The following is a 24,521-nucleotide window of genomic DNA, read 5'->3' on the forward strand; positions in this document are numbered from 1 at the left end:
GGTAAAGTTCCATTTGTGCAAGGGGAAATCCTGCACAGATGGGACATGTTATTTAGCACTGCTTTGAATTCAGCCCAACATCTCAAGATGTCATTTCACTTCCAATCCATCAATAGTGACGGTCCCTTCATTAGAAAAGAGATGACACCCCTTCCCTGTACACTTACCATTGTTTTTCCACACAGCCTACTGTACTTATTGGTAAGGAACATTTAATAGATTCCTGATAGTGTAATCCTGTGCATGTCTACTTGGAAGTAAGCCCCACTGAGTTCCGTGAGGCCTACTTCCAGGCAAATATTACATAGGATTGCAGCCTGAATATTCTACCCTGTTCAGCCATTGTGAATTGAACAGGGTTATTTTTACTCGGCCTCTTTTGTCTGAATCATGCCTGGTTTAAGGAACACCAGACAGCTTTTTCTTCTGCCTGCTATGCTGGAGGAAAAGAGGAGATGGATACTTTGTTCACCTAATGCTATCTCCAAGCTGAGGAAGAGGATGCAGGTAGTGTAGACATTGGCTTTTGAAAGAGGGAAGTGCTACTGTCTTTCACCTTCTCGTTTAATAATTGCTCTTGAATATGTTTCTATGTTCTGCCAGCCATACAGACTACACAAGTAAAAAGTACACTCAGCCTTAGTGTTTAGGCTTCATATATTTGTAAACTATTTGTTTAGCCCCAGAGGTCTACAGTCTTGCATTATTGTGCTATGGGGAATTTCCTTTTTTTTTTTTTCAATAATTTTTATTCAGATTTTCATAAAGCATACAAGACAAAATCATAAAACATTCAAAGACAAAAAACAAAATCAAAAATAGTTAAACAAAAAGAAAAAAAGAAAAAAAAAATAAAAAATAAAGAGTAAAATATTGACTTCCCATTTGTCAAAGATCAAATCAGTTATAAGTCTATAATATATAACAATCCTGTCTCTTAAGTCATATTATAAAATCACTTTCCTCCAGTAGTTATCTTACTTAATCATCAAATCTCATAAACATTACTTTATTCTTTCCACAAAAAGTCAAAGAGAGGTTTCAATTCTTTAAGAAATATATCTATCAATTTTTTTTTCCAGATAAGCATATCGATTAATCCATCTCATTACTAATTATGATAATCTTATTGTCATAACCATAGTCAAAATAAACATTTCAATTAATCCATCACATCAGAATCTGTTAGGTTCAGTAATTTCAGTAGCCATTGTTCTATTATCCCTATTAGTTCCATTTTCCATCTTCCATCTTCAGTAGTCTTGTTAAGTCCAGTAATTTCAGTATCCAATCTTCCATTATCAGTATTCCATAATAATCTTGCTGTCAAAGCCATAGTCATATAGTAAGAGTCTGATGGGAATTACCTCTATCCCAAGTATTTTCTTGCCATCCATTCTGAATAGGTTGCTGAAATACTGCTGCAAAATCATATCTCTGTTCTTTTTTTCAAAATACACTGGGTCATCTCTTGAAAGTTTTTCCATTGTCACATGGCTGCAGTTAATTCCATAGATTTTCTCTGTATTAGGCTCCATCACATCATTCCAGTCCAGAAGATTATCCATGCCATTGATAACTTTATCTCTAGAATCTTCATTAATTTCTTCAGAGATAACATTGAATTCCAAACAATAGATTTTATTTCTAAAGTCCATAGACTCCAAATCTTGTTCCTGTTCCACGTTTGTTCCAATCTCCGGGATCTCCTCTCTCACAGGGACCCCTGTTCCAGTCTCCAGGGTCTCCTCTCTCACAGGGACCCCTGTTCCAGTCTCCAGGGTCTCCTCTCTCACAAGGACCCCTATGTCTTTAATCTCCTGTGTCTCCAAACAATAGATTTTGGTTCTAAAGTCCATAGACTCCAAATCTTTTTCCTGTTCCACGTTTGTTCCAATCTCCGGGGTCTCCTCTCTCACAGGGACCCCTTCCAGGGTCACCTCTCTCACAGGGACCCCTATATCTTTAATCTCCTGCTTCATTTTACTCAATTCAATTTTCAGCTCCTTACAACCCTGTCGCAGGTTTTGTTTCGTTATCTCAATCTCATCCATTATTTTCTGAAACATAGTTATTTCCAGCTTCTCAGCCACTTTCTTAATTGCCATTTTAAAAGAAAAATATAGGAAAACCACTTCTTATTTCAGCAACAATTGGGTTAATACTCCAAACTTGGTGACATCACAGTATAAACAGAGCAGACAGCCTTATCTCTCCATGCTTAAGTAAACAAAATGCAGTTCCCAGGATCGAAACAATTAATGGCGGTCGTCAGAAAACAGATTCGTCAAAATAAAATAGACCAAAAAGAGAGTAGTCTCAGACAATATAATATTCTTCAAAATAAAAATCTGGAATAGAAATCCCTCTTCTGTGTATATCTTTAGAATGCAAATCCAGGACAGCTTTTTGCAACAAAAACAGAGATAAGCTATTAATTAGTGAGTAGCAGAGAGAAGTTATGGCTCCCCAGTGAGATGTCAAAAACCGATCAATCTGGCAAATCTCTTTTAAACAGCAACAATTTAAGTCAAGTAAAAGAAAAATATAGAAAGAAGGGTGCTTGCCTGTTAGTGCGTTCTCTCTTAGAAGATAAGATGAACGTTCGCTTTTCCAGATAGAGCTTGTTGTTAAAAATCCGTCCCACCTTCGTCGGCTGGACCTCGTCCCATAAATTAATGAGATCTGGTCGTCCCAACAAAAATAGGCTTTGAGGTTAATCTCTTCGTTTCTCCCTACCCGGGAGAAGTTTAATCAGTCAAAAAAAGAAAAAATCTGACTGATATATCTGAATAAGCTTCTTTTGAGGCAGGAGCCCGTCTCAAAAGCAGGCACAGGCTAAGTCACGCTATGGGGAATTTCCCAATGATTTTTCTCCCAGTGGTTACAGGCCCCTAACTTGTTTGAACACTATTGTTTGAATACTTGAGGTTTTAATAGCAAATTATTTCATGTCCTGTTAGAAACCTTTGCAATCTAGAATAACTCTTTGTTTGGGATATGCTGCAAAATAAAACACAGCAGTCTTTTTGAGCCCAAGGATTATTGTAAGGGTGGATGGGACTGATATCGGCTCATCAGCTCTTGCTATAGGAGGTGTCCTTGTCATGCAGAGGCAGAGAATTGTGCTGGGTTATCTCCCCTCCCCCCTCCAATATCCCAAAATCCTGGAACACTAAGAGCTCAGTTGCTAGGACTGAAAGGTTTTGCACCCACTGAGGATCTCAGCTGTCACTTTCCCTTTGATCTCTTTCTCTCCAGACTAAAATGGGGTCTTGGGCTCAGCCAGTGTGATGAGAGATGGGATGGCAGCCTGTATATGAGCCTAGTGTGGCATGTGATAAGCTAGGCATATAAACATTTTAAATACTATCAGAGTACGATTTGAAATTTCAGAAGTGTTTATGTGTATGTGTGTGCACATGTACATTCATAAGAGACCCTGCATTTCAAACTTGCTTCTAAATAACTGAAACCTTATATCCATTCATTGACCTGGTGGGCTTGCATTAAGCTTTAAGTAGAAAATTATGAGCTGCTTATTACTTGCTCATCAACGGAATGCTTATTCAGGGTCAAATTCTTCAAAGTTTGGATTGTCACATACTGCACTCTTAAGTGTTTTGCTAGCTTTATATATTGTTCCTTCTTGTTGGACAGAGGCCATGGAAATAGGTGTTTCTTCAGTGCTGGGAAACACATGTGCGAGTAATTCTGGAGCATGATCTTGAATACCACTGGTCATCTGTCTGAGGGAAATGGAGTCTTCCTTCCCTGACTGATGATTGGTGGCACTCTAACCCCAATGTCATGTTGTTATTTATAGTTTATTGTTGTATTTGTTTTGTTTGCTTATTTGTTTGTGTTTGTGTGTGTTAAGCTTCTTGTGAGCCAACTTGAATGTATTTTGTTGCAGTAAGCTAGGGTCAAAAGTGTTGTAAAAAAGAACTGCTAAAGTGCTCTTTTCACCCTTGGAAAACACCCAGAAATCGCCTGTGTCATCTTGTTGAGTCAGGGTGCTACTGAAGGAGGATCACTGATTTATTTTATTTTATTTTTAAAACAGAACTAACTTTAAGGTGTTTCATGTACCAAGCGATGGACCCTTGTTGGGTGGAACTGTTCCCTCTGCCCCACCTAGTTTGGACTTTCCTGGTACCGGTTGTGAACACAGAACACTATCTGAACCTCAGTTATCCAAAATGACATTCACTGTGCATTCTTGCATAGAATCCTTGTATTTCCAGACTTAAGATGAGCTGAGTGTTTGGGCTGTGAGACAAATGATATTGCACTATGCTTTCCAGTGTGTTAGTAATTTTTCATACTGAATGTATATCTATTTTTAGGATACTGACTAAAAAGACAAGCGAAAAACATATTAAAACTATTGAAATTGAGGATTTTCCCCTTTAGAGAAGACTAAATGATAATTTAATTTGCATTATTTTCTTAAGACATTTTTCTCCCCCCCCCTTTATTTTTCATAGGTCGCTGGTTGGAAGCACTCCAGACCTTAGGTATCCCCTAAGTACTATCGTCCATGCACCAGCTGAGCCCTTTGGAACACCCTCTAGCCTTCACCGGGCACCAAAGAGCCGATTTACAGTTTTACGGGAAGATCCCTCCAAGGTAAAGTTTGCCTTGCTCCAGCTAATCTTTAGTGAGCAGCTCTAGTTACGCCTGTATTTTGAAGCATATCACAAAAACTTTGTGATGGCAACAGCTGCGGCAGCTGTCCTGTGCCTTTAAACGAGGGGCTTTGGCCTTTCACTTGGCAGTAACAGCTGCAGACCTAAACCCCCTCTGAAGGAAAGAGACTCCCTGTTGTGCAGAAAGGCCACTGGATGGTGGCCAGGGTAGTACTTACTTGATGGGCTGGTGCAGAGGGTGGTGAGATGAAATTTCAACGGACTTTTGCCATGCTGTGAAATCTGGGCAAGGAAGAAGCCTGCTGGAGCCCTGATGTCATAATGCTTAGTCTGAGTGTGGCGTTGGTATTTATTTTAATGTACTTCTATCATTTTAATTAGTTTTATAAACCACAGACTTGCTTCATGCTGTAGATGTAGCAATACTTTGAGAAGAATGAGAATGGGTTGCATGTGGTCCCTTTGAGGGCTCTTTCAAACTTGAATGCAACTCGAATTCACTTAAGTTTTGTTAGTGAATTTGGGTCAATGCAGTCCATTCAAAACACTAAAAACAGGCAAAGTCAACAAGTACTGGCAAATGTCTTGGTCAATTTTTTTGCTTCAAGAATAGGTAGATTGAATTATTTAGTTTGTATGTAATCGGGGCTGTGTCCCAGCTCACTTCACTCGCCATTCCCCCTCATGCCAGACCTTGTCAAACTCTCCCCACTCCCCTTAGACCTCCTTCTGACCCTCCTGCTCATACTGCCTATCTTGCACCAGCGCCAGTATTTCAGCCTTAGAAGGTGAGGAGGGGCAGTGGCAGGGCAGGGTGGTTGCTGGGGTGCTATCCTGTACTGTCTGGGCTGTCCACCTGCTCTGTCTCCCTCCTCCATTTCCCTCCTGCTAGCCCTTCAACATTGCTGTGATGGCTCAGCAACTATAAGACTTCAGAGTCTTGTAGTTATGCTGTTGTTTGCAGCACCACTTGTCTGTCGCCAAGCAAACTGCAGTGCGATCACACTTTGTACAACTACAAACTGAATATATATGTGTCTGCACGTGCACGTATGCATACGTGTTCTGTCTTTCTTCCATCATGGAATTCATGGTAGCAAGTATATCCTTGGAAGAGTTCAAAGGGCCAGTTAGCTGCAGAGCAAGGAGTTTCTTAGAACAGATTTGTGTCACCCAGAGGGCAGCAATCTTCCCCACTTCTCTTTGATGTGTTATTTCCCCACATCCTCCACCCCCCGAAGGGTTCCTTAAGACTTACTCCATGGTTTATCCATGTACATGATTGGAACAAGCTGGAACAGAGTTCTTCAACCTTGGATCCCCAGTTTTTGTTGGACTACAAGTCCCATCCTCTGCAATGGTCGGGGTGGAAGGTATAAGTCCAATGTCATCTGGGACCCAAGGATGAAGAATTCTGAGCTAGAACGCAGCTGCCCCGAACTTTGGGTCTCCAGGTGTTAATGTACAACCCCAGTCAGCATGGCCAATGGACAGGGATGATGGGAGTTGTAGTCCAATATCATCTAGGGATCCAGAGCTGGGAAGGAACTAGCAACTCTATATTGAGTTGACAAATCCAGTTCAAGATTCGGCACTTATGAGTTTAATATGATGGAGGATTAAATTTTGGCTGGTACAGCATTTCCCTGCTGTGGCACTTAGGGCAATAGCTGAATTTGATGCTTGTGGATTGTGACCTTGGTATAATCAGCAGAAAAATCAAGTTGCTGCTGAGACATGGACACTGTAGAAAGATAAGTTTATTTTTCTGGCAGTGAAGCTGTCAGATTTATTTTGATGTATAACATAGTAGACTGTGTGTATCAAAATACTTGCTTGGCATTTAAAATAAAATGATGTTTACATGATTTTGTGGTAGACTATAAATTATTTGATTCTATGATTGTATTCATTTTTTTGTTACAATCTGTGGTCTAGACAAATGGTCTATCTATGTACGGCTTGCTTACTTCAGGATGCTATGATGGTCAATGACACACTTAGAGAAATTCTTTCTTTTAAACAGCTGTTTAAAGGCAAGGTGCTGCCCTGTGCTAAAGCTGCTAACTCCAAGGCTATAGTAAGCCATTCCCAGACTGAGTTAAACACAAGAAACATGACATTTCTCTTAGCCATTTCTCTAGCCCTTCCATTTTGTCTTTGCTACACTTGTAGGTGTGGTTTTTAGGCGTGAAGTCCCTAAAACCCCAAAATGATTTTCCCAAGCCCCAGTGCTACATGGATGATTTTTCTGCACCTCCTTATGAGAAATGCATGGGTGATGTGTTCCATCCTGTCTCCATCTGAGGCAGGGAAGAACCTGCCTTACTGCTGTTGCAGAGTGCCTGCCCCCTTCTGTTTCTGATGCAACAAATACTCAGGCATTGGAAACAATGCCTAGGGAGGGGAGCAAAGATACCATAGTATATAGATGATGGGGAAATGGCATCTCCTGCACAGATTCATTCTTTTGTATGGAACCAGTATGAAGTTCTGCACTATGTGCCAGGTGTTCCTTTCAAAAGTAGGAGATTTTCAGAGGAACAAATCCATATTCCCATAAGGCCCAGTCTCAGCGCTGTCCTATCAAGGTTAGTTGAAGGTATGCCTATCCTAAGCTAAATGAAGGCCCTTCATCTCAGGGCATAGCTTTTGGAAATGATATTCTTCCCTTTGGCTCCTCCCTATTGGAGTTTCAACATGATGGCGGTGTTTGACAAAGCGCGAGAGGAACTGCCCTACAATGAGCTATTTTGTGATTTGATGTGTTCAGGATTGGCAGCTTGCTCAGCCAGGTGGGGTCCTACCCACCACAGCTCACACCTTTGACAGTGACCCAGAGATCTCTGATGTTGATGAGGATGACCGAGAGACGGTGTTTAGCTCCATGGATATGCTGTCTCCCAGCGGTCATTCTGATGCCCAGACCCTTGCTATGATGCTGCAGGAACAGCTAGATGCCATCAACGAGGAGATCAGGTATGACATGTACCATTCCAGCTCATAATATTGAATCCATGTGTATTCAGGGGGTGAAAGAATGACTGTTAAATAAACAGGGATCTCAAGAAAGGAGCAAAGAGAATATATGCAGGAGGATTCATTTGATGATTGGATGCCCTGAGCTGTTGTGGTGAGTGTTGTTCAGGCAGTGGGAAGGAGTGCTTGAGAGCCTGACAAAACAGCTCTTAGGAGAGGGAATGAACAAGTGAATTTACACAGAATCTCAGCAATTTCATTTGGATTCCTCTCAGAAAATAGGTTAAGCTTTTCATTCATCTCAATCTCATCCTTCTGAAGGTCTCAAAGCACAGTATAGATGAAATAGTAATAGTAATCTGCATGAAGTCATGCATTGTAGCATTGTCTCTGAAGATCTTAAAAACAATAAGATAGAAGGAAGAGCTTGAATCTAGGAGTAAGAAGAAAATTTGAAACAGCTAAGGCTGGTTGCTGCAGAGTAACCACGCAACATTGGGGCACAGGATGTCATTCTATTTCTTGTCACAGCACTGGTCCGTATGCAGTGAATCAATGCAGTACTAAACAGAAGCATATCCTCATCCAGTGCTTCCAAGCCCTAAGAGAATGTATTGTTGGTAGACCAATTAAAGGCGAATGAATAATTCTCCTTCTGCCCCCACATCAACTTCATAGTTGCAAGTCCATAGCAAATATTTTGTTATGGCTCCAATGCCTTCAAGTGAAACTCTGAAGGTTTTTTTTTAACAGATAAGGAATCTAGTGCACAGGAAGCTTGGGGGCTTCCGTCATAGCTTTTCCCAGATTCCACAAAGGGACACAGTATAGGAACAAAATGATTTCCAATTCCTGCTTTAAGTTTGTAATTTAAGTTGGCTTGTATTTATCATTTGGCAAGAAACACATCAACCAAGGTGATGGATTAAAGCATAAAGAGGCGCAGCTTAACTTTTAACAGAAATATTAGTTTTCTAGCCCTTTGAATTTTGAAAGTCTTGGAAATGTGATCCACATGTAAGGGATGCAGGAGTACACGCTTGAGAGTCTGACAAAACAGTTCTTAGGAAGTAGAATCCTTAAGTGAAATACCAGAAGCTGTATTCTAGCTCAGAGTTCTTCATCCTTGGGTCCCAGATGACATTGGACTTATACCTTCCACCCCGACCATTGCAGAGGATGGGACTTGTAGTCCAACAAAATCTGGGGAGCCAAGGTTGAAGAACTCTGTTCCAGCTTGTTCCAATCATGTACATGGATAAACCATGGAGTAAGTCTTAAGGAAGCCTGGGGGGGGGAATGTGGGGAAATAACACATCAAAGACAAGTGGGGAAGATGGCTGCCCTCTGGGTGACACATGAGCACACAGTTCTGGGTTAGACCTCTGGGCTAAAGTCATATTGTGCCTGGAGCCATTGTATGCCTTTGAATACCTTTATCCTTTTCTGTGTAATATGAGTAAAAAAAATGGAAATGGACTGCCTTCAAGTCGATTCTAACTTATGGCGACCCTATGAATAGGGTTTTCATGGTAAGCGGTATTCAGAGGGGGTTTACCATTGCCTTCTTCTGAGGCTGAGAGGCAGTGACTGGCCCAAGGTCACCCAGTGAGCTTCATGGCTGTGTGGGGATTCAAACCCTGGTCTCCTAGGTCGTAGTCCAACACCTTAACCATTACACCACACTGGCTTTCGTAATATGAGTAGTGGATAATAATTTCAAGTGGTTCCTGTCTATAGATATGTTTAAAAATGCATTGTCAGCTGACCTGACATGCCTGCTCTCCTTTAGGATGATCCAGGAGGAGAAGGAATCAACTGAGCTGCGGGCCGAGCAGTTGGAGAGCCGTGTCACCAGTGGTAGTATGGAGGCCCTGAATCTAACACAGCTACGCAAAAGAGCATCCATCCCCACATCCCTAACTGCCCTGTCCTTGGCCAGCTCATCTCCTCCTGTCAGTGGGCGCTCTACTCCCAAACTCAACTCTCGCAGTGCAGCTCAGGACCTCGATCGAATATGCAGCATGACCCTGGTAAGCAGGGAAATAGGAGGGATGATAACACAGGAAAACAAGTAGGCTGTTCAGTGTTATGTTAATGTTCTCCTTAGAATTGTCTTTGCTTCCTGATGTTGCCAGTGCAGACTGCAGGACCTCTGGCCCCTAGCATTTCTACTTATCACATGAAGGCATTTAATTTAATATATATTGTTTTTCTTCAGGAGGCCTCATTCATGATTGTTGATGTTCAGTTTCTTTATGTTGTTGTAGCAAGCCTTTTGCAGCACTGTTTGCCTTCTGCTTCATACTGCCGTTTTAAGCTAACTTGTACACTTTTTTTGGACTTGTCTTTGACAGCCCAGTGACTTGAGGAAACACCGGAGGAAGCTACTTGTGAGTCTGTTGCTCTTTTTTTATTTTTTTATGCACTCTTGTTCCTCTTCTGCAACCCAGTTGCTCTTCTGCTTCCTCCCTAACCTGTCATAACAATGTTGAGCAGTTCAAGTGCACTAGCATAGTGCAGCCAGCTATGTTCTGGAAAACTTCTGTATGCTCAGAAGAGAAGTAGTAAAGGCTGCAAAATATTGAGTTGTTTTAAGTGATTGTGTCCACAAAATGTATGTGTACAAAATAAGGAGAATTTGCCAAAACTCTTCTATATGGTTGCCAGGTTGCAGCCCAGAGAATCTGACCTCACCATTGCTCTCCTGTTCACCCTCTTCCCTTGCCTGCTATAAAGCAATATTGACATCCCCCTTGCAACAGAACATTCAGAGGAGCAATGGACAGAAGGCAGGACTGCAGTACAATTTCCCTCTGTCTCATTAACACAAAAAGTAAAATCTGATGTACTAGAAGGCAACCTAGCAACTGTACATATCTGTAAAAGGCAGGTATGCTAAAAATCCTTTAAATAAGAGGCTTTGCATAGGTGTTAGATTGCTTATTTTGATAGTTAGCTCCAGGTGGAGCATTCTTTGATACAGATAAAAGTTAACCTTATAGAGGTAATGGGATATGCTTTCTGGTTTGCCGTGAAAATGCTATATAGATAATTGTTCTGCAGAAAATGCACAGCTATTATTCAGCTGTTGCAGGGAATTCAGAGATCTTTGTCCAAGGAGTTTTTTTTACAGAGAGGTAATATTTTCCCTGCATTCAAATGGAAAGTTATTTCAGCAAAGAGAATGGAATCCCCTGCTAGTACATCTACTGCAGTTTAGAGCGTGATGAGTTATTGTACTGTCTCATGCATACAACATTGATAACTTATAGTTCTCTCAAGTCTGTGCACCTCCTCAAGGTTAAATGTGCTCTGTTAGTACCTGTATATGTGGATCTAGTAAAGCTAGGTGATCTAGAATTCTGTACTAAAAAGGCAAACTCTGAAGTCAGAGGTCTCAACTTATAACTGGAATAAAATACATATATAAAAATCACTAATAGGCAAAAAACCTTGCGGTTTAAGAACGTACCTATAGCCAAAAGATATTTCTATCAAACTTTAAAAAGCAGGGAAATAGGGCAGCTATAGTGAATGCACCAGGGGAGCAGGGGACATGACCTCCCCTCTGAGATGTTGTTACATGCCTTCAAGTTGATTATGACTTATGGCAACCCTATGAATCAGTAACTTCCAACAGCATCTGTCAAGAACCACCCTGTTCAGATCTTGTAAGTTCAGGTCTGTGGCTTCCTTTCTGGAATCAATCCATCTCTTGTTTGGTCTTCCTCTTTTTCTACTCCCTTCTGTTTTCCCCAGCATTATTGTTTTTTCTAGTGAATCATGTCTTCTCATGATGTGTCCAAAGTATGATAACCTCAGTTTCATCATTTTAGCTTCTAGTGACAGTTCTGGTTTAATTTGTTCTAACACCCAATTATTTGTCTTTTTCGCGGTCCATATCCAGAAAGCTCTCCTCCAACACCACATTTCAAATGAGTTTATTTTTCTCTTATCTGCTTTTTTCACTGTCCAACTTTCACATCCATACATAGAGTTTGGGAATACCATGGTCTGAATGATCCTGACTTTAGTGTTCAGTGATACATCTTTGCATTTGAGGACCTTTTCTAGTTCTCTCATAGCTGCCCTCCCCAGTCCTAGCCTTTTTCTGATTTCTTCACTATTGTCTCCATTTTGGTTAATGACTGTGCCAAGGTATTGATAATCTTTGACAAGTTCAATGTCCTCGTTGTCTACTTTAAAGTACATACAGTAGGGCCCCGCTTATACGGCGGGTTCCGTTCCGGACCCCCACCGTAAAGCAGAACCCATAGACTATAATGGGGCCGTCGCGCAAAATGATGCGAAAACATCGCAAAACTTTGCTTAAGAGCAAAAATCGGCTTTAAAATAGAAAACGAAAGCCGCCGCATTAGTGGAACACCGGGAAACGAAGCACCAGGGAGCAGGGCCCTACTGTAAATCTTCTGTTGTCATTACTTTAGTCTTTTTGACGTTCAGCTGTAGTCCTGCTTTTGTGCTTTCCTCTTTCACTGTCATCAGCGTTCGTTTCAAATTACTGGTTTCTGCTAATAGTATGGTATCTTAAATTATTGATATTTCTCCCTCCAATTTTCACACCTCTTCATCTTGGTCCAGTCCTGCTTTCCGTATGATATGTTCTGCAAATAGGGTGATAAAATACACCCCGTCTCACACCCTTTCCGATGGGGAACCAATTGGTTTCTCCATATTCTGTCCTTACAGTAGCCTCTTGTCCAGAGTATAGGTTGCGCATCAGGACCATCAGATGCTGTTGCACCCTCATTCCTTTTAAAGCGTTCCATAGTTCTGCGATATTGTACTGCCCTACAAATTTGTAAAAATGCAAACACCAGTTGGGTTGGTCTTTCACAGTCCAATTCCCTTCCTGTGTAGCTTAGAAGAATTTGGTAACATGTGATTCTGAGCTTATGGTGAGTGGTGGAAATAGTTGCCATCTCCAAAGATGGAGAATTACATTTTTGTATGTTTGTTGGTGTTCTTCTTACTTTGCTTCTTTCCTGTGTTACTACTGTTTCTACAGAGAATCTAGCCTAGAAAATTATATTTTTCTCATTATTCATCCTAGAAATCTGTGTCAAATTTATTTTTATTAATTTCAAAGCCTTTTTATTGGTCAGTGTCATATGATGGTGAAGACAGCCTATTGTGCTTCAAACTGGAGGTTATGCTCTATCTCTATTTTGGGCTCATTAACAGTTGAATCTGAAACTGCAGTTTGATGTAAAATCAGATTGATTAAATCTAAGCAGTGAATCTAGCTGTTGGGAAAACAAACTTGGCCTGCCCAAGATGCATGTGTTCAGCCTGCGATGCTTAAACCACTCAAGGAAAGGTGGACGTGGTAAATTAAAAACATAGAGCACACCTAGAATTTTGCTAGAATATATTTCACCTTCCACTGTTTTATCTTGTGCAAATTGAGAAACTCCTGATGTCCATTGGAAACTATTCTGCAGAATAGTCAGTGCCATTATTCCACAATTGTTTTTGGAGGTTTTATTTAGTGTAAATTATGCAAAGCGTTGCTGTACTTCACATATTCACAGAAACAGAAGCAAAAGAAAATGATTTACTATAGGAAACTTCACTAAAATTGCAAAGTAAATCAAACATATTTAAAGTGACTATTTGAACCATATCAACTATCTTATTATTGTTGCTTCCTCCCTGCTAAAACAAGATCAGCACAGCACATCTCTTGTTGCTGTTATTTGGGCTGATTGCAGGTGTTGCCACCACTCACCATATGCTCAGAGGCACGTTACTAAATTGTTCCAAGCTACACAGGCAGTGGATTGGACTGTGAAAGACCAACCCAAATGGTGTTTGCATTTTGACAAATTTGTAGGGCAGTACAATATCTCAGAGAGGAGTTCAGGTCTCCTGCTCCCCTGGTGCATCCACTATAGCTGCCCCATTGCCCAGCTTTTTAACGTTTGATAGAAATATCTATTGGCTATAAGTGTGTTCTTAAACCGCAAGGTTTTTTGCCTGTTAGTGAATTTCTCTGTTTTTTAATCTGGGAGGTAAGAAATGGGTTCATGTGCAAGTTTACTGACAATAGATTGATCATTTGCATGCTTATTGAGTTCAGTGGGATTTACTCCCCTGCAATCATGCTTAGGATAGGTGAAACTGACCACAGGAGATGGGGAGGGGAGGAGGAGGAAGGGCAGAGGGGAGGAGGGGGAGGGGAGCAGGCAGGAGGGGGAGGGGAGAAGGAGGGTAGGTTTGATCATTTGCAAGCTTATTGAGTTCAGTGGGATTTGCTCCTGTGCAGTCATGCTTAGGATAGGTGAAACTTACCTGGGGGAGGGGCAGGGAGGGGGGAGGAGGAGGGGGGAAGAGATTGGGTGGGTGGGCACTGGACAGAGGAAGCCCCTTTCCTTTCCAAAAGGAAAACATTGTGAACAGTATCATTGTTTTTCAGAATTTCCCCCACCTTTTTATTCTACAGCAGGCACATGTAGTCTCCCACCCAAATTTAAACCAAAGATGTCCCTGACCACATCCACATCAGACCTTTATTTCACTTTAGACAGTCATGGCTTCTCCCAAAGAATCCTGGGAAGTGTAGTTAATGAAGGGTGCTGAGAGTTGCTAGGAGATGCCCTATTTCCCTCGCAGAGCTTCCGTCAGAGCCGCTGACTATTAAACAACTCTGGCCACTGGAGCTCTGTCGGTGTCGTGCCCGGGTTGGGACTCAAGAACAGAATCACTTGATGAAAGCAAATCAGTTTTTATTAGAGTAATTTCCAGACATAGGCTTCTCCGCCTCATGAACTCTTAACATGAACCAAAACCCGCGGCATGGAAGAGAGTTGATAGAACAGAGTTTCAAGCATTCCCCGTCCCTTATCAAGGGGGCTTTCGGGCCCGGTTCCTCTCACTCCGCCTCAAACTGCCCACATCTACGCCCCTTCCCTCCTCTTTTCTTTGGCGCCTTTTTAACTGTCTTCGGGTGCGGGGCGATGGATTCGGAAAGGATGGTAGGAAGTGGGGGGGTTGGCCCAACACTTCAGGCGATTTCTCTCTACCCTTCTCTGCAGCCGAACGACCTTGGTCCTCCTCCTCCCTCTCTGTCTGTAATTGCAGCACATTCCTAGGGGGGGAGTGTGTGGGAAACGAGTCTGTTGTCTGTTCAAGATTTTCCCCCTCTATCTGGGAAGCTTCCCCCTCCCCTTCAGACGCCTCAGCCCAGCTGTCCCCCTCTCCTAGCTCATTCTCAGAAACATCAGAACTCCAACCATACATCCTGACAGTCGGGAATAGGAGTCTTCTCCCAGCACCGTTCACAAACTACACTTCCCAGGATTCTTTGGGGGCAGCCATGACTGTCTCAAGTGAAATAAAGGTCTGGTATGGGTGTGGCCCCCTGATTAGGCAAGCCAAGCAGCTGTGAGTCTGGCTTTTAGAACAGTGATGGTTCCTACTGAGCATGCCCAACATTATCATTGAGTTCATTTCTAAATTTCTTTAATTAATTAAAAATCAGCCAGGCATTTTTTAAACTGCAGAAGATGAAGGTCAGAGTATGGGACAAGGTCAGTAATAGGATTACAGGTACTCTGTGAACATGGCTTTTTAATTAATTTCAACAAATTGTGAGACCCCTGACAGAAAAAAGTCCAACAGAGGTCTGGATTATTTTTCTGTTGTTTTACACTTTGAACTCTCGATTCTCTCTGACTGTTTTGTTTATCACCATGAAAACTTAGAGGGTTGTTAAGCAAGTGTTTCTGAGTTCAGGACTGTAGGTTTTGTAAGGTTTTGTTTTGAAATGAGTTTATGGGAAGCAGCAGAATGACATGGGAGTATTTTCAATTTAACATTGTGGAATGTGAAAAATCCATGCTGGCTACAGTATACAACCACTCTCGTGGCTGTATAATACATTGATAAGAGTATTGCAGGGGCAAAATCTGAGGGGGGTAAGTCAAAATCTGCAGAAGTGAAAAAGAAAGATGTAAATTATGGGGCACTGGAGGACAGGAAACATGGGGACAGGAAAAAAATGCTGAAGTCTTACACTTTGACTGCTAAACGCAAGTGCATGGTGGTTTATCTTTAATAAATGAAAACAATGTTGTGATTTCTGGGCTGTTCATAGATAGTACTTCTAGTGAGAAATGAAGAAAACCTTGCCGTCCTTTGGTTGCAGCAGGTACAGACATTTTCACTCAAGGAAACTCATTGCTGTTTCCCCAAATCTGGGTCTTGGGATCTGATATTTAAATTCAGATCTCCCTTCAGACTACTGCTGTGCTGGCTGTGTAGCTGTCATAGGCACTTGATTGGATAATGTCATGTTTAGGCTGGAATTGATTTTGTGGAATTGTGGCCATAACTAAAGCTGGACCTGGATGATATGTTCTTTAGCTCAGGGGTCCCAGACAATAGTAATCTGAACTAGAAAAGAACTGGAAACCTAACGTGGAGCAAATGGACGGTACTATTTTGTTAAGACAAAGGTAGAAGTCCAGGCTTCTGTACGTGGTAGCTGCATGGTAGCATCTGTACCTCACCTGGCCAGACCACAGGCTGAGGTACACCCCTGTTTGTGGCCTGAGCGCAGCCCATGGTATTTCATCAGGTCAGTCCCTAGCCTCATAACTTGAAGTTCCCATTTCTAACTCTCAGAATCCTTAGCATATAGTAACTGTGACATTTCTGATGGCAAGGAACATGTTATTTCCCTCTGCAGCTTTTAAAAGCTTGTTGGAGGGAGGGGGTTTGATTTCAGGTTTTTAGGTTTTTAAAGTAATTCTTCTCAGGTGAACCCTTAAAACATGGAGAACCAAGAAAGTCTTTAATTCTCCATCATGAAAACCTGGTTTTTTCGAGGGAGAAATCTAAAACATATTTTTTGGATGTTTAGTTATGCACATACACCCAGTTATTAATTTTTTAGAAGGTGGCAAAGTGACCCTTCCCCATAATCCCCCCCATCCATCTTGTTTGACCAATTGACCAGGACTGGGACTTGATCTGTGGATGCATTTAATGTGAGGAGGCGCTGCCTTTGCTTTGGCAAAATTATCTCCATACATAGCCTTAGGATTCTGAAGGAACCACCAATTTTGCATTCAAAACCCACTTTCCATGATAGTTAGCATGGCCTGGCTGGCTATAGTGGTGTGCAGCAGCATACCCCTGTCATTCCCTGCATGCTTTCACCTGCTTCTTACTTTTATCTGTCTCTGCTTTCAGCCTCAATGCCTACCTGTGATTTGCTCATTGTAAATGAGTTTGGAGACAACTCCTGTTTAAACAGTATCATATTCTCCCTCTCCCAGCTATGCCTTATAGTATCTAGAAGCATGTTTGCTCCGTCTGTTTGAGTACCTTGATCTTGCTGGCTGTGTCAAATTATATTTACTTTAGGGAGAATACTTTGGGAAACCCAAAACAGTTTCTCCTTGACTTCCTGTTGATAGTTCAGCATGACAGAAGTGGAAGTCTTAAGAAAATGTTAGTAATGGGAATTGTTACATATTCCTAAGAGACAGTAAAAGAGGCTGCTTTGCCACAGGCCAGGGTCTGTGGGAACAATACATTATTTCAACACATGCGGAGCTTCTGTTTACCACATTTCTCTCCTCTTGAGTTGTGCATGCAGTCTTTAAGCCTGCCCCTTCAATTGCTGTTGCAAATGAGCCTTAAGCAGGGTACATGATCACCATCCTGTCAGTGTTTGAATTGCACTGATTGAGGATTGTTCATTGGCTTAGGGAGCAAATTGACTGCCCCCACCTCAGAGAGTGGAGAACATACTATGGATGGGTACTTCAGAGATAGCCCTTATAACAGTGGGAAGCTACTTTGGACCTGATAGTGCCAAATTAGAATATGCTAATCTAAACGATGTCAGCACTTGCCTACCTTCAGAGATCTGTGCAGTTTGAACTGTCAGACCAAAAGCAGCTCTGGTTATATGTTGCTTTCAAGCTAGAGCATAGGCCAGAAGGTAGATGCTGGTCTCCTTATTGCTACATGTTGCTGATGGGTCACAACCTGTCTCCTCCTTCCTGCTGTTATTGGGCTCCATTCCCTCCCATTAGGGCTGCATCACTCCAAGTGACACTGATAATTGTCACTCAATCATCCAGGCCTTTGGATTAAGGCATGCAGCGAGCAACAGCCCTCGTGAATGCATGTGACCCTGTTCTACCTTCTCTTTTAATTGAACTGGCAGGTGAGCTATACCAATGGTGAGTGAGATAGAGATGGGAGGGAAGTGTTTGGTCAGGGATCTGCACTCTGACCTTCCCTTATTTGTTCAGTCACCAGCTGGTCGAGATGAGAGTCGAGAAGATAAAACCACCATAAAATGTGAGACTTCTCCTCCTTCCTCACCCAGGACCCTGCGGCTGGAGAAGCTTGGACATCCTGCTCTGAGCCAGGAGGAAGGCAAGAGGTATCGGGGGCTGGCAAGTGAGGAGAGTAGAGGCTGTGTCTTCTGTCAGTGGCCTGTAGTGTACTGTACTGTATTCAATTACACTAGGTGAACAATTGGGTCAGAGGTTATACAAAGGTATTCCCAAATATTTTCCAACTGAGTTGGGCAAGTGGCACATGGAAGGAGTGAGTGCTGTAGAATAAAGTACATACTAGATCAACATCTACAAAAGCTTCCGGGAGAATGTGTTTAAAGCTGATTTTGCATCCCGTTCTGAGAACTGGGAAAGGAACTATGACTAAATTTATTTATTTATTTTTATTTATTTTGTTGCATTTATATACCGCCCATAGCAAGTAGCTCTCAGGGCGGTAAACAGAATAGGATAAAATACATACATCATAATAATAAAATCACAAAACATAAGACACAATGAAAACAAAATACAATTAAACAAAATATAAGATGATAAAAGGATTAGTATTACAAGATTAAAAAGATAAAAAGATTAAAATGATTAAAATGCCTGGGAGCATAAGAAGGTCTTTACCTGGCGCCGGAAAGATAATAATGTAGGCGCCAGGCGTACCTCTTCGGGGAGGCTATTCCACAGCTCGGGGGCCACCACAGAAAAGGCCCTAGATCTAGTAACCACCCTCCGAGCTTCACGATGGGTTGGTACCCAGAGGAGGGCCTTAGATGCTGAACGAAGTGAGCGGGTAGGTTCATAGCGGGAGAGGCGTTCCACCAGGTATTGCGGTCCCACGCCATGTAAGGCTTTATAGGTCATAACCAGCACCTTGAATCTCGCCCGGAGGCAAATAGGTAGCCAGTGCAGGCGAGCCAGAACAGGAGTTATGTGCGAAGACCGACTGGTCCTCGTCAATAGTCTAGCTGCCGCATTCTGCACTAGCTGAAGCTTCCGAACTGTCTTCAAGGGCAGCCCTATGTAGAGCACATTACAGTAATCCAATCTCGAAGTTACCAGAGTATGAACAACTGAGGCGAGGTCGTCGCCATCCAGATTGGGCCGTAGTTGGGCTACCAAACGGAGATGGTAAAATGCGTTCCGTGCCACCGAGGCCACTTGAGCCTCAAGAGACAAGGAAGGGTCAAAAAGGACCCCCAAACTACGGACCTGTTCTTTCAGGGGGAGTGTAACCCCATCCAGAACAGGATGCACATCCACCATCTGAGCGGGGAAGGCGTTCACCAACAGTGTCTCAGTCTTGTCTGGATTGAGTCTCAGTTTATTAGTTCTCATCCAGTCCATTATCGCGGTTCAGCACATCAACAGACTCACCTGAAGAAGATGAAAAGGAGAAATAGAGTTGCGTGTCATCAGCATACTGATGACAACGCACACCAAAACTCCTGATGACCGCACCCAGAGGCTTCATGTAGATGTTAAAAAGCATGGGGGACAAAACCGACCCCTGAGGGACTCCACAATGGAGAGTCCAGGGTGTCGAGTAATGTTCCCCAAGCACTACCTTCTGGCGACGATCAGCGAAGTAGGAGCGGAACCACTGTCAAGCAGTACCCCCAACTCCGCGAGTCTCCCCAGAAGGATACCATGGCCGATGGTATCAAACGCCGCTGAGAGATCAAGGAGAATCAACAAAGTCACACTCCCCCTGTCCCTCTCCCGACAAAGGTCATCATACAGGGCGACCAAGGCTGTTTCAGTGCCAAAACCAGGCCTAAAACCGGATTGAAACGGATCCAGATAATCGGTTTCATCCAAGAGCACCTGGAGCTGGTTAGCAACCACCTGCTCCAAAACCTTGCCCAAAAAGGGGACATTCGCCACCGGTCTGTAGTTGTTCAAATTATCTGGGTCCAGGGAAGGTTTCTTTAAAAGAGGTCTCACTATTGCCTCCTATTGTACTGTAGTCTTCAACTAGTGGTGAAAACCCCAAGCATGCACATATTTCATTATAGATCCATAGATGATGGATGGCAATAGCTCTTCAGGATCTCCTGTAGATGATCTGATGTTTCCTTTATGGAGAAAATTTCTAGTAAGGGATGAGGCATGATTTGGGACATTAGATCTAATTGTTGAAATGCTCATTAAATGGTAGGGATGCACATGGAAATATGGCTGTAAAATAGACTGTAGTTGAGTGGGTGGGCAAGTGCTGTTCTTGGCATATAACACAATGTGTGGAGCCAGCGGGTGTGGAGAATGGCCTCATGGGCCAAACTGGGACCTGTGCCAAGCATAATTAGGCTGACAAGCCAAAAGTTCCCCACCCTTTATACAAGGAGAACTCCATTTTGTGTTTCTAAGTTTTCTTCTTTGCAGTCCTTTGGCACATGTTGATGGTGGCTGCTGCCCTCCTAAACAGGAAATGACTGGATAATGCACTTTGAGAAATTTTAGGAATGCTTTGGTAAAATGGAGAAATGGGTCTCTCTCCAAGAGGGGAATGGCACCTACTTCACTGTAAATGCTGACAGTCTGAACATCTTGCTATTTCTTTCACATCCTTTAGTTTTTTGGAGGACCAAGCAAGTAACCCCAGCAGCAGTAACAGCAGCCAGGATTCCCTGCACAAAGGTTCCAAAAGGAAAGGCATCAAATCTTCTATTGGGCGCTTGTTTGGGAAGAAAGAGAAAGGACGCTTGATCCAGCTGAGCAGAGAAGGCGCTACTGGGCAAGGTCTTTGGCTCTCTTCACCCCTTCTAAGGAAGGCTACCCTTAACAGGTTTCTGGGGCAGATGATCACTTTGGATAGGTCTCTCTCTCTCTCTCTCTCCCCCCCTCCTCTCTCTCCCTCCCTCCCTCCCTCCCTCCCTCTCTCTCCCTCCCTCCCTCCCTCCCTCCCTCTCTCTCCCTCCCTCCCTCCCTCCCTCTCTCTCTCTCTCTCTCTCTCTCTGAGCACCCTTAGTAGAATGGAAAAATAGATGAAGTTACAAGATCAGGACTGAAGATGCCAGCTAGATGTGTTTTTCCTTCAATTTTTGGAATATTCAAAACATCTTTCCCTTTGGTACTACTGTCAAACATCCTTATATGGTTTCCAAGCTATTATAAGCTCCATAGCTCAAAGAAGGGAAGAGATGAGGATGGGTGAATTAGGGGGATGGAGAGCAGACAGCACAGAAAACTATGGAGATCCACTAAAAGCAAACATTGCAGGTTTAGCAGAATTTAGGCTGCTTAAATCACGTTGAAATCAATGTGATTTTGGTAGCCCGACTGTGTGTAGGATTGTAGCCAAGATGGATTCTGAGGAGAATGACAAGCAATAGATAAAGTTGATGGCTTGGGGTGGTAGTCAACTAAGTCCTACTTAGAGTAGACCTGTTGTTGACATTCATGAACCTAAATTAGTCACATCCATTAACCTGAATGGATCTGCCAGCATTAAACTCCACCTTTAATCAACTGAAACTAGTGAAGGCACTGTGCTGGATTCAGTTATAATACTAAGCCATGTAACACTCTTAACGGTTGTATTCAACGTGCCGAGTCAAACATTCCATCAGCACAAGATTTTTCCTTGTGCAATGGAATGTTCTCCCTCTCTCCTACTGCCATGCCCCCCACAAATCTCTTCTGTGTTTTCCCCCAACCCTCCAGAGCAAATTTAGAGATGGTGTGGGGGGAGAGGGGGATAAAGTCCAGTTGCAGTAGTTGAAGCCATTCCGCTAGGGCAAGAATTTATTTGAATACTGCTCTAAGGTTTATTTAAACCATGGTTTAATATGATGTGTGAACCAGGTCTTTTTGAGACATTGGAAGCAATATGACTGAAGGCAGAATGGCAGAAGCAGGAGAATCAGCCACAGGATTAATCTGATCAGCTGCTCTTTCAGCTCTTCAGTCTTAAACTAAAGTGTCATAAATGGAAAAAGCAGGTCACTTTTTTCCTGCACTGACACTATATGTCTACAGGATGGAGTCAGATGAGCATCCACATTTCTAATCCTGTTTACAATTGCAATCTACGTGTTCATGTGCCTAAAATGGACTGGTGGTATCCACTGTTGCATGAGTAGAGTGAGAGCAACAGGTGATGAGAGGATCATAAGCAGGGGAATGAAAAGTCTTGAAAGGGAAGGATGAAGTCAAGATGTGCAAAACCACAGGAAGTAAGTGCTGAAACTGGACATTGTGTAGCCTGAGAATCGGAAATTAAATTGCTTGTATATGCACTGTTTAAAAATAAGAGTCGGTGTAAATATTTTGGGATTACATAGTGCTTTAGTACTCTAAAAAGAATGAAAATGTCTTCTAGTTTGCTATACTGGATCCACATTGCCCATACACTGAAATACCAGCAGTTCATCACTACTGCAGCAGACAGCATTGAGCTAAGTAGTCTTCCCATACTACTGCAGATTACTGAGCTACTGAGACTTAAAAAGTATCAAGGACAGTAGGACAACTAAGAAAATCTAATGCAAAATTATTTGGTCATTAGTTAAATTGTTTTATTTACAGATTTTGAGGGGTTTTTTTGTGTGACCCTAGTTTTGTGAGTCACTAGAGACCTGTAGTCTAATTCTCTATCTACTGTGTTTCTCAGTTATGTTGATAGATTCAGAGATGAACATACAGGACTCTCTTGGTCTGGGCAAACTAGGAGCTCAAGCAGAAAAAGACCGACGACTCAAAAAAAAGTGAGAATGCCTGCTTTCCCTTCAGACATACTGTTTAAACTTCCTACCTTCAAGGAACATTGAGTTGGCTGCCGAGGAACCTTTGCACATTGGTCTCAGAATCTCTGTATGGCATATAGGATTCTGGGAGGTATTCTAGGGCAAATTCTCTTGTGGGGCACCAACCAGGCTTATTAAATTTGATTACAGCCATACAGTCTTCAAGTGGCTCTATAGAACGTGCCCATTCCTTTCCTGCAGCTGAACACTGCAGAGGAAGATTGTTTAATATATTTGGACTAGTGTATTACTTTGAGAGAGCTGGTTTGGTGGAGAATTTTTTTTATTTTTATCCTGTGTAATCTTTGCTGGGGGTCCTTTAAGTAATCAATAACACAGGCTTAAAGCAAAAAGGTAGGCCTTTATTTCTACAAGCATATGCAGGGTCAGACCACCCCCCCCGAAAGTCTGGAGAGGACTGCAATGAGGTATGGTGTGCACAGATCTTTTATACCTTAAAATTACAGCATGTGACAGCAATTAACCAATCCCCTAAGTTTTTCCCCATGTAACGTAACAGCTCTTCCCTCTTGCAACAATTCCAACCAACCAGATAACTTTATTACAATGAATTCATGTATATTTATAATTTTACAGATACCTCCCATCTCATTGTCTTTGCTGTCTTCCTGGATTGATGTCAATCTGTCCGCTTGACTGATATTACCACTATTCTACTGTCATAGTTACTGATAATTTTGTACAGTACATTCCATTCTATCATGGCTCCTGATCAGTCAAGCTGGTCAAGAACATCTCTACAACGTTACAACATGTTCTTTGATAATACCATGATGTAAGGCCAAGTTCAGTTCACTTAAAGTGACTGGAAATTCCGCTTGTAACTACCTTGCTCTAGAGAAAGATTAATTTTAAATCACCATATTATAGCTGAAAATCACACAACATAAAGAATGATTAGGGAGCACAGTAAAGGAAAAGGGGTAATTCTGAGCCAGCCACTCTCCATCAAACACAGAGGGATGAAGGAGGCAGCCCACCTCAGAATACCTCTCACCTCGAGAACACACTTATTATATTTATGAAATAAGATTATACACATCATGCTATTATAAAATCAGTGTCAAGTTCAAACTTTTTCTCCCTTCCACTTTGATTCTGTTATGAAGACTTTTCCATATGAAACCAGGAATCTCTAATAATCTGCTTTCCCAAGATCAAATAGTGAAAAGTATATTAATCAAAAGATTGTAAAACAATACCAAATTAATGATCTGCGGTCATGCATTAGCCAATTTTGGCACAGAAAAGAGCTCAGGAATTTGCAGCAAGGTGAGCTTGACCTTTTTCCTCTTTCCCTACACCCAGGTCTGCGTTTAATGCCTGTTGTGTGTGAATGAGTGAAAGAAATCAATTTTTCCTTCATCTTTTTTCAAGGGCCCAAATTGCTTGGGGCCAGGATGCTTGGGGGATCCTCCATCAGGTTTTCGTATCTAAGAATCTCTGAGAAGCTCCAGAGCTCTTAAGAATCCACTGTCATACACGCTAGAGAGATGAGATGTAGGGTGGGAGCTTAAGTAGAATATTCTGAGGAAGAGAGAGAAAGGAATTTCCTAAGCTTCTCATTTCCTTCCTTTTTCAGTAACATCACTTCCGCATTGTAAAACTTGGGGAAATGGCTAGAACATTTTTTCATGAATAAGATAATCTATCAGTACCAGTGCAGATGGTCACAGCATACATCTTTCAGATGTCTCTTACAGCCTTTCCATATTGTATGAAAACTGGATTTTTCCCCTTAAGCACTGTGTTCACACTAGACTAGGAAGTGGAGATCCAGAAGC

At 42.2% G+C, this 24,521-nt stretch overlaps 1 protein-coding gene across 9 annotated transcripts in view; it reads left to right on the forward strand.

Annotated features, from left to right (window-relative positions):
* PPFIA4 (PTPRF interacting protein alpha 4) overlaps positions 1-24,521 on the forward strand; it is a 175,864-nt gene that overhangs the window by 125,274 nt on the left and 26,069 nt on the right. For all 9 annotated transcript variants that reach the window (XR_009763446.1, XM_061631803.1, XM_061631808.1 and 6 more), the window contains 7 exons: positions 4,491-4,632; positions 7,426-7,631; positions 9,424-9,664; positions 9,989-10,024; positions 17,927-18,060; positions 20,544-20,710; positions 22,584-22,677. Coding sequence is in view for 8 of the 9 variants with exons in the window: in XM_061631803.1 (XP_061487787.1) it covers positions 4,491-4,632; positions 7,426-7,631; positions 9,424-9,664; positions 9,989-10,024; positions 17,927-18,060; positions 20,544-20,710; positions 22,584-22,677 (1,020 nt within the window). In the remaining variant the exon portion in view is untranslated. The remainder of the gene's footprint in view (positions 1-4,490; positions 4,633-7,425; positions 7,632-9,423; positions 9,665-9,988; positions 10,025-17,926; positions 18,061-20,543; positions 20,711-22,583; positions 22,678-24,521) is intronic.

Source organism: Rhineura floridana, chromosome 6 (genome assembly GCF_030035675.1).
Source record: "Rhineura floridana isolate rRhiFlo1 chromosome 6, rRhiFlo1.hap2, whole genome shotgun sequence".
NCBI classification, from domain to species: Eukaryota; Metazoa; Chordata; class Lepidosauria; order Squamata; family Rhineuridae; genus Rhineura; species Rhineura floridana.